Here is an 11540-nt window from a genome sequence, read left to right as displayed (position 1 = left end):
GTATCATTTGCCATTGGTTTCCCCTAGATGATTACTGTGGAAACAATACTAGGTTGTTAATAAAAGGGAGTAAAATATACATATTATATATAAATCAACTTGACCTAGGAAGGACACAACATCATATAAGTTATTTGGTTTTGGATAACAACTTCTTACTGGCATTGGCTCCCTTGACCTTCTTGATTAGTTGACTTGTAATAATTGTCATGTGAGTGTCGTGCCGTTGTTAGCTCATATTTTCGACGTCCATCTTAAATTATCAAAATTGGAAAATATGCACAGTTAGTTTCGACCAAAAAGTAATATTCGATCAGCTGGAGGTGAATCAGCTTGGCTAGTTGGATAAAGATCAAATTCATAGTTGAAATTTCGGAGCAGTTCTTTAGAGAAGCGGTTAAAAAACGGTTTTCGATCAAAGATTAAAAATTTAAATAAATGAGGGAATTTCGCCTTCGTCAGAAACCGCAAGAGCACACGTGGAGCAGGATGAACGAATGCGCGCATGCAGGGCGCCACGTGTATCAACATGATTGAAGGACCATCAAAACGGTTATTTCGATCCAGTATAAATATAGGATCGTAGTGTTAGAAAAGTGTGTGTCAAATTGTGTACAAAATCTGCAAATTTACTAAGTATTCGTGTGAAGAAGAATTGTAAAACGCAGAATGTACGTTGTCTACACCATTGTTATTTATTTCAAAGCAATCTAAATTTGTCTTTACTTGCTTTCCAGAAACATACTTCCTTGCTTCTTCCTTTCAAACACTTTATTTTTACTTTGTCATTTGCAATTTTAAAATCCTTTCGTTCCTTTCCCTACATTCAACGTTTACTTTACAGTCTCTAGATTCCGGTACTTGCAAACCTTACTTTACCATTTTAAACCCTTTATAATTCTTGTCGTTTACTTCGTTTTTCTTTACTAGTTCCAAACGCCAATTTAAGATCTTTTTCATTCAAGTCCCCTTTGTCCTTAGTTTCCTTTCAAACTCTAATCTGACGTTTAGTCTTGATTATTTATTACTATCACGTTTACAAAACACTTAGCACATGTCCTAGGATCAATCTGATCGATCCTGCGAGCAACCAAATTTAGAACTTTGGAAGATCAATGGTTGTTTACCAATTTTCAAGGTAAACAAATTGGCATGCCCAGTGGGACCAGTGCTAACGTCACGTATCGTGTAAGATTTTGATTGCTAAGTTTTGTTTGGGAAAAGATTCATTGTATGCTTTTAAGAAGTGGTAAAATAGCCACAAACGACGAACGACGAACAGGGAGAGAATCCTAGACGAGGATGGCAAATATGAATCCGCCAGACACTCAAAATTTTCAAAATCCATCAACTAGCAACATAGCGCCCCCTTCTTCTGTGATAGGGGCAAACACGACCACAACGCATGCGTCCGAAGTAGTTCCGTCTATGGTGAGTTTGATGCCTACGCATTCGATCTCCCGTTCTGAACCAAATTTAACTTACATTGGACCTAGGGGACCTCCTCACACCCCTTCACCAATTAGGGATATCCCAAATAGGTCGTTGGTGCCCCCTGGTTTCTCAATACCATTTAGTGGTCGAGAGCAGCCATATGGAATGTGAACTTCAGTGATGGCTAATCTATAGAATGGGGTTCTACTTTTTCGGAGCCGGCGGTTAACATAAATTCACCGGTGCAAGGGTCCGGGATAAACGTGGGTCGAACCAATCAATCGTTAGGTCTGAGACACCCAGCACAACTACCTAATCTTATTAATAATTCTGCAGCGGCATGGAGGCAACAGATGGACGAAAGCAATCATGAAATGGTCCAAATGTTAACTCAGACTTTGACCACTGTGCTAAATCCTATAATTCAGAATACGACTCATTCGAATCAACAGATGACAGCACAAGTGGCTCAAATGTCTGAGTTTCTTGGTATACCTCAGCACCAGCGTCCCCTTCCTAGGGATTGGGTAAGAGAGAATCAAGAGCCCACGTTTGAGGAAGACCTCACCATTAACCAGATCCCACAAAACCAAGGGGGAGTAGTAGTACCCCCTAGGATTGAACCACATATACCCAGGGAACCAAAGGTGTTAATGGTAAATAGGAATCAAAATGCTGATGATATTATACGTCAAGTTCAACATGATGATTTAGCAGCAGATAATAACCTAGCAGCTATAGTCGAAAGAATTATGGTTCGAAATGGGGTAAATTTTGGCCTTAGAAGACCAAATTATACGTCGCCTTTAGCAGAGTATATCTTACAAGCGGAAGCACCCCTAAGGACCAAAATCCCCAAATTCACCAAGTTTGTTGGGGATACTACTAAGTCTATTGTTGAACACGTGGTGAGATACTTAATCGAGGCTGGAGATATGTCAAATAATGAGAGCCTTCGATTGAAATTTTTTCCAAGTTCTCTTACAAAGAATGCTTTCACATGGTTCACAATTTTGCCCCAAAATTCGATCCACTCATGGAACCAACTGGAAAGAATGTTCCATGAACAGTTCTACATGGGGCAAACGAAGATAAGTTTGAAAGAGTTTGCTAGTGTCAGACAAAAATTCACTGAGCCAATCGATGACTATCTGAACAGATTTCGACTACTCAAAGCCGAGTGTTTTACGTAAGTGCCAGAGCATGAACTGGTCGAAATGGCCGCTGGGGGTCTTGACTATTCGATTAGAGTTCGACAGGTAGAACGTTTAAAAGAAGAAAAGGCTAGGACGAACAAAGGTAAAAGGGTAGCCTATGTCGAGTTCAGGAAAGATGACGAAGGTTCATGTCATGAAGTTCTAGACTTCGATGACAATGAGATCGACCTTGCCGAACTAACACAAGGACCACCATATGCGTGCAAAGTTTTAGCTCCTTCGAATGGAAAAAACCCTGTCGAACCTGAAAAGAATGACAAGTTTCCTAAGAAAACATATATCTTCGACGTTACAAAATGTGACGAAATTTTTGACTTACTAGTCAAAGATGGTCAGATGATAGTACCTTCGGGTGCTAAAGTACCCCCTTTAGAACAAAGAAAGAAACGAGGGTTTTGTAAATACCATAGTTTTTGGGTCATAAAACATCTCAATGTTTTATTTTCAGGGATCTTGTGCAGAGTGTCATCCAGGAAGAAAGACTCAAGTTCGATGACAAGACACGGAGCCAGATGAAAATCGACTTCGATCCTCTACAGATAGCTAAGGCTCATTATACTGAGCCAGAGGAGGTGAACCTCATTGAAGTTGCTGATGATTTCTGTATGACCGAAGTCACTGAAGATTTTGTCAATGGGCCTGTCATGGCTAGACTTCGTGAGTACTTCGAGCAAGCGCCTCTTGGCAATTTCGCCCAAAAGGATACAGAGGATGTCAGCAAAGAAAATGTTGAAGTCTCAGATATCGAGGGTGCTGGAAATTTAAAGTTAATGATGATCACTAAAGAAACCGCTGATAATTTCATTCAGATGGACAAGGCTACTGATGGCCTTCAAAAACAATTCCAAAGGTTGGATATTATTGAGGATATCCACATGGAAGTTAACATGGTGGAGTTATTTCGAGAAATCTCCATGGAGGTCGATGATTAATGTCGACAAGAGGAGTATAACAAGGTCGCCTTCCCTAAGGGGGAAGAAACGCTGTCGGACTTCCTCCGAATGTGTCAGAAAAAGAAATCGGAAGTCATGTTATGCCCCAGGTGCAGTGTTGTCTTCGACAAAAAGGCAGCTCAGAATCTGGAAGGAGTTAGGAGAGTGAATCACCAAGATGGCCATAAAGTCATCCATAATAATCAAGCGGGTAAGCCAGAAAGGTTTTTTGATCCCAGGAGATATCCTGATCCTAGGCGCCTCATGGTGAAGTTGAGCGAAACCAAGCAAGTTGGGTGAAATTTCAAACCCATGACTTTTAAGCCAAGCATCGAAGGATCAAATGGAAAGTGGGTCAAGAAAACTGATGGCAGGAAACGTGGTCATGGAAAGTGGCAGAACTTCGAGGTCGAAAGAGGTTCGTCGCTGGCGTACCGCCCAGAATTTCGGTCCGATAAAAGGACTTCACATGTGTCCGAAAACTATAAAGGAAAGAATCCCATGACGAGATCTCAGTGGAAAAGAGAACAAAGAAGGAGAAAAGCCAAAAGAGAAGTTGGCGAGATGGACCAAGCTGAATCAAGTACCAACGTGATGGTGAAGAAAAAGGATGGCCCAAACTTCACCAAAAGAGATCCCAAGATTTCAAGTAAGACGGCCGAAGAAAATCAGGTGGTTGCCGAAGATGAATTATTAACTGACAACTTTGACTCTAGTTTGGAGGATTCCTTATACATTTTAGTCGGAGTAGTATCCATAATTCCTAGAGAATTCGATCGGATTACTAAAGTCGGCGACAATGACAGTATCACCGAGAAGGAAATGGCCGCTCACAAGCCGGTATGTTACTATGTAATGAACAATAGCTATGTCGAGGAGCAGAATTCTTTTTTCGAAAGACCCAATAAAACCATGAAGAGCCACTTGAAACCCCTCTTTATCACTGGAAAAGTCGAAAAAATTCCAGTTAATAAAATATTGGTAGATTGTGGAGCGACTGTGAATTTGATGCCCCATCGCATGTTGGCGAAAATTGGCAAATATGATACTGATGTCAAACCTCATAATATGGTGTTAACCAATTATGAAGGTAAAGTAGGTTCCACCCTGGGGGCTATCCAAGTCGAATTGACTGTGGGGACGGTCACTAGGTCCACAATGTTCATGATTATGGAAACAAAGGCAAACTACAATTTGTTGCTGGGAAGAGAATGGATCCATGGAGTCAGAGTCGTCCCATCTTCGATGTACCAGAGAATTATAATTTGGCGCCTAGATGGCATCGTCGAAAATCTAGAGGCGGATCAGGGGTACTTTAAAACCCCTATCAATCATGTTGACAGGCGCCAATTTGACAAGCACTTAGCCACTATAGCTTCTTGTAATTCGGCTGAGTTTGCATTTACCCTTGACGACAACGCCTATTGTTCCTTGTCACTACACCCTCAATATGGTTTTCGGTGGGACAGAGAGATAGTAGGCGAAGACAACTTCGGATATTTAGGAGTATCTGGAATCGACCCCATCGGATGGGGAAGTGAATTCAGTGATGATGACTGAGTTTGCAGCTTTAAAGAGGATTTAGGATTACATAGCTGAAAGCAAGCAACAATTGGCCTTAGAGGCCGAAGTAAAAAATATGGATGTTGAAGCCAGTGAAGTTTCCCCATCAATAGGTCCCAGGAAAGAGTTTTACCCAAGGCCACCTGACGAAGGTCAAGACGAAGAGCAATACCAGAAGCTTGATACGATCTACAACGATGAGCCTTTGGGTTTCGAGAAGGATCTGCTAGCAGCAAATATTAAGATGTTGGCTCAGGATCTCCTTGAAGAAATGGACTTGGGAGAAGGGGTACTAAGAAGGCCAACTTACATCAGCACCAACCTTCATCCTCAACTCAAGAGCGAAGTGGTCTAGTTGCTGAAAGAGTTTAAAGACTGTTTCGCATGGGACTATGAAGAAATGCCTGGTTTAAGCAGGGAGTTAGTCGAATTGAAGTTGCCGATCAAACCTGGAAAAAAGCCGGTGAAGTAGAATCCAAGGCGATTTGCTCCACCAATACTGTCGAAGATCAAGGAGGAGGTTGAAATGCTCCTTTGTTGTAATTTCATTCGCACTACCAGGTATGTCGAATGGTTAGCTAACATTGTGCTAGTTGTAAAAAACAATGGTACTTTAAGGGTTTGCATAGATTTTAGAGATTTAAATACTGCAACCCCAATAGATGAATATTCGATGCCAGTGGCGGAAATGTTGGTCGATTCTGCCGCAGGCTATGAATATCTAAGCATGCTTGACGGGTATTCTGGGTATAATAAAATATTCATTGCTAAAGAGGATGTCCCAAACACGACATTTCGTTGCCCCGGAGCCTTAGGCACCTACGAATGGGTAGTAATGCCTTTCGGTTTGAAAAATGTTGGGGAGACCTACCAAAGAGCGATGAATTCGATCTTCCATGATTTCATAGAAACTTTTATGCAAATCTATATAGACGATATTGATATTCTGGTATCATATATGAGATGTCGAATGTAATGTCACGACACTACTATCTGAATTACACTAACAGAAGAAAGATATAGAAAGGTAAAGCAAAAAACACAAGCAATTGTTAACCCAGTTCAGTGCAACTCACCTACGTCTGGGGGCTACCAAGCCAGGAAGGAAATTCACTAAAATAGAATCAGTTCAAAGACTCTCCGTACACTTCAACAAGTTACAGTCTTTCTCACCTAATCTCTACCCGTGCAATTTCTACCTAAGCACTTTTAGATATGAGAACCCACTAACTTCCCTACAATCACACATGTGATGTTAAAAAACAATCCCTTGAGAAAAGAAAACTCTTTTCAATAACACACTCTTGATTTTACTTCACAGTTTCAATCAAGAAGACACACTCTCGATCTTGCTTCACAGCTTTGATCAAGAAGACACACACTTGATCTTGCTTCACAGCTTTGATCAAGTAGACACACACTCTTGCTTAACAGCTTTAGAGTGACAATTTACAACCACAAATCAGTCCAATTCAATCATCAAGAGATGACTTGAATGGCTTACAAGTCTCACGACTAAACAAACACAAACCCTAGCTCTCTCACTATATTTCGCTCAGTATTGGTTGTGTGTGAAAACAGGTTTTCTAAGTCCCTTTTTATAGAAGCTTTCAGCTGGGCTTGGACATCTTGAAAACCCTAAATCTGTTTTCCAATCAAATCTTTTTATAACAGCTGGTTAGATCTCCTTGGAAAATAAGTAAATCAGGTTGTAATCCATGATTGAATGCGCCAGCTAATCAGATCTTCAATCATACATAGATTGCCATTAATTGTGCAATCACAAAACACCAGGCATTCACACTGAATGTTCTGTGTACAGGATGTCATGACATCGGGTCTGACATCCTGGAAAAATCCTGCATAATTCCATAATTCCTTTTATAACTTCCAACAGGTACAACCATATCAGATGCCATGACCTTGAGTATGACATCTTGAAACAATCCTGCATGAACATGTCTTTCATTTAGGCTCCAGCAGGTACATACTATATCAGATGCCATGACCTTGTGTATGACATTCTGAAACAATCATATATGAACATGTTCTTGAACTCCAGCAGGTACATAGGATATCTTATGTTAAGACATCACACATAACATCTTGTGAACACTCTTTGTTTTACCAAAATTGCTGCCAACACTTAGAATCAACAAACTCCCCCTTTGGCAAATTTTGGCTAAAACATATATTTGTCCTTTTTGTTCACAAGGTAAACTATTAGCAGTTAAACAACATAACAGTAGTTTAAACAGCAGCAGAAGCAACACAATTACTAGTTTATACTTACTAGTAATACACACATGCACAAGGGTACTTCTCCTCCCCCTAAATTTATGCAACAAAAATAGAATTACTAGTTATGGATGCAACTAGTAAGACACACAAATGCACAAGGGTACTCCTTCTCCCCCTAAATCTGTGCACACATCAAGCATCTTCCATGAACATAACAGCTACTGTAACCACAACACCTGTACCAGCCAGAATGTCATTCTGACATCTGCTTCAACATCAACACCTGTGCACCATCTCAGACATCCTCTTTGACATCTGTAAACAGAACAACATTCTGTTTTAACACCTGTGCACTTCCTTCAATAATAGTTGTCCTTCAGTTCAGCTACATACATTTCACAACTCCACATCAACAACTGCTTCCACATTAACACTTTTCTCCCCCTTTTTAGTCAAAATTGACCAAAGGTGACCAATTAGACAAAATAAATTTCAATTAGCCTAGCAGAGAATGTCAGATCAGATGTTATAACATTAAACATGTTAAAACATAATAGTTAAGCAGTACAAACCATCATTATACACAGCTGTGATAGCTGAGATAATGAACAAATCCAAGGAACTCATTAAGAGCCCAAAATATTACAAACAGGCATCAATGAGGACTGCTACAAAATACATATTGTCAAAAACCAATAAAACTTCAGCATCTAAACAGCAGCACCAGAACAGCTTCCTAAATATCATCCACCACAATCTTCACAACACCATCTTCAGTCTTCAACACACAAGGGGGGGAACCATCAATCAGAGGAAGAAGTATCACCTTCACCTTCAGAGCTTTCAGAGTTGCCACTGGATTGGGCTTTTGCATCTGAATCCTTACCAGCCTTCTCCATTTCTTCCTTTTCCAGGCTACAAATAAGAACCTCCAAAGCTTCTTTTCTTGCCTTGGCCACCCTTATACCATTATCCAATTCCTTGCAGGTATCTTTTAGTTGATCAATTAAGCTCCCTTGAGATGCAGGCTCCCTTCTGGCAGATGTCATGACAACATCATTGACATGACTACCCTCAAACAGCTTATAATGAATGGATAGAGGGGGTTTTCTTCTGCTTGGCATGTCCTTTGCATTGAGTATGCCTGGTTGTTGACTCAAGATAATACCACAAATAATGGATGGGAAGGCAATGGGTAACTTTACAGCATTTGTGGAGGCATGTCTGATGGTTTGATCAAATATAAACTTTCCAAAGTCATAGTTTATCTTGGTTCCAATTGCATGAATGACTCTTCCAAGACTGATGGAGATGGTATAGATATGATTAGTAGGCACCCAATTAGCTGAACCAATCTTGTGCAAGATGGCATATTTGACAGTTAGCTTGCTAGCTGAAAGGTGATTCCTACTAGGCCATTCCTTAACTTGTCCAGCTGTAATGATCCTACAGACCTCATTGTCTGTAGTCTCTAGATCCATTCCTCCATCAGTTCCTCTCCCTAGGAACTTATTGATGATGCTTGGTGAGAATCTCACACACCTACCTCTTACAAAAAATTTGCAAAATTCTCTGCTTCTCCTTTCAGAAATCTCCTCAAGGATATTTACAACAAATTCTTTCACCAACCCCTCATAGCATTGGGGCAGAGCAACCACAATCTTTATTAATCCAACATTCTTGATTAAATCCATGACTTCCTTTACTTCAACATCCTCTTTTCCCAGCTCTCTCTCAACCGCTACCCTCCTCTGAATGACAAACTTCCATTTAGCAGCACCGTCTTCTAACTGAAAATAAATGTTGTCTAAATGTACAGCTGCAGCTTTGCCTGGACACTTCTTAACAGCCTGCCTTTTTGCAGGGGAGATGTCTGGAACATCGTCTTCGACATCCTCATCAGACTCAGAACTCTTACTTTCTTTCCTCTTCTTAATCTCAACCTTGCTCCATGATTTGGAGGGTCATACACCAGCAGTCTTCCTCCTAGTCCTGGATGCCATCATTTCAGCCACGATTTTTCCTTTCCTACTCTTCAATTTCCTAGCAGCACTTGGTTTCACATGGTGAACCAAAGTGTCCTCCTCTTTGAAATTCTGGTATCAGATATAAGATGTCGAAGGTAATGTCACGACACTAATATCTGTTAACACACAATGGATAAAAAACAGAATGGTAAAGCAAATAACACAAGCAATTGTAAACTCAGTTCGGTGCAACTCACCTACGTCTGGAGGCTACCAAGCCAGGAAGGAAATTCACTAAAATATAATTAGTTCAAAGACTCTCCGTACTCTTCAACAAGTTACAGTCTTTCTCACCTAATCTCTACCCGTGCAATTTCTACCTAAGCACTCTTAGATATGAGAACCCACTCACTTCCCTACAATCACACACCAGTGATTTTAAACAACAATCCCTTGTGAAAAGAAAATACTTTTCAATTACACCCTCTTGATTTTACTTCACAATTTCAATCAAGAAGACACACTCTTGATCTTGCTTCACATCTTTGATCAAGAAGACACACACTCTTGCTTAACAGCTTTAGAGTTACAAATTACAACCACAAATCAGTCAAATTCAATCATCAATGGATGACTTGAATGACCTACAAGTCTTACGACTAAACAGATATAAACCCTAGCTCTCTCTCTATATTTCGCTCAGTATTGGTTGTGTGTTCAAACAGGTTTTCTAAGTCCCTTTTCATAGAAGCTTTCAGCTGGGCTTGGACATCTCGAAAACCCTAAATCTATTTTCCAATCAAATCTTTTTATAACAGCTGGTTAGATCTCCTTGGAAAATAAGTAAATCTGGTTGTAATCCATGATTGAATGCGCCAGCTAATCATATCTTCAATCATACAAAGATTGCCATTAATTGTGCAATCACAAAACACCAAACATTCATACTGAATGTTTTGTGTACAGGATGTCATGACATCGGGTCTGACATCCTGGAAAAATCCTGCATAATCCAATAATTCCTTTTATAACTTCCAACAGGTACATCCATATCAGATTCCATGACCTTGTGTATGTCATCTGAAACAATCCTGCATGAACATGTCTTTCATTTAAGATCCAGCAGGTACATCCAATATCAGAAGCCTTGTCATTGTATGTGGCATTCTGAAACAATCCTGCATGCACATGTTCTTGAACTCCAGCAGGTACATAGGATATCTTATGTTAAGACATCACACATAACATCTTGTGAACACTCTTTATTTTACCAAAATTGCTGCCAACACTTAGAATCAACAAACTCCCCCTTTGGCAAATTTTGGCTAAAACATATATCTGTCCTTTTTGTTCACAAGGTAAACTATCAACAGTTAAACAACTTAACAGTAGTTTAATCAGCAGCAGAAGCAAAAACAATTACTAACTATGGCTACTAGTAATACACACATGCACAAGGGTACTTCTCCTCCCCCTAAATCTGTGCAACAAACAGAATTACTAGTTATGGATGCAACTAGTAAGACACACAAATGCACAAGGGTACTTCTTCTCCCCCTAAATTTGTGCACACAACAAACAGTCTTTATGAACGTAACAGCTACTGTAACTCCAGCACCTGTACCAGCCAGAATGTCATTCTGACATCTGCTTCAACAACAACACTTGTGCACCAAATCAGACATCCTCTTTGACATCTGTAAACAGAATAGCATTCTATTTTAACACCTCCTGTGCACTAACAATAGTTGTCCTTCTGTCCAGCCACATACATATCACAACTTCCATATATCCACTTCTCCCCCTTTTTAGTCAAAATTGACCAAAGGTGACCAATCAGACAAAATAAATGTCTATTAGCCTAGCAGAGAATGTTAGATCAGATGTTATAACATTAAGCATGTTAAAACATAATATTCAGGAAGTACAAACCATCTTTATACACAGCTGTGATAGCTGAGATAATGAACAAATCCAAGAAACTCTTTAAGAGCCCTAAATATTACAAAACAGGCATCAAAGAGGACTGCCACACATTACATTTTTCAAAAAAACAGTAAAAACATCAGCCTTCCAAACAGCAGACCAACTTCCATCACTCTTTCCAGCACTCCTCACAGACTTCACCTTACCAGTCTTCAACACAGTCAGGAACCATTAATCAGAAGAAGAAGTATCACCTTCAC

At 40.0% G+C, this 11540-nt stretch overlaps 1 protein-coding gene across 1 annotated transcript; it reads left to right on the top strand.

The window, feature by feature from the left end:
* Nucleotides 1-2087: 2087 nt before the first annotated feature.
* On the top strand, nucleotides 2088-2627 carry LOC127095712 (uncharacterized). Its single transcript, XM_051034362.1, has one exon. It carries the CDS (start codon nucleotides 2088-2090, stop codon nucleotides 2625-2627), a length of 540 nt encoding a protein of 179 aa, XP_050890319.1.
* The last annotated feature ends 8913 nt before the right edge of the window (nucleotides 2628-11540 follow it).

This window comes from Lathyrus oleraceus, chromosome 6 (genome assembly GCF_024323335.1).
Source record: "Lathyrus oleraceus cultivar Zhongwan6 chromosome 6, CAAS_Psat_ZW6_1.0, whole genome shotgun sequence".
NCBI classification, from domain to species: domain Eukaryota; kingdom Viridiplantae; phylum Streptophyta; class Magnoliopsida; order Fabales; family Fabaceae; genus Lathyrus; species Lathyrus oleraceus.
This window is presented reverse-complemented; position numbering and strand designations above follow the sequence as displayed.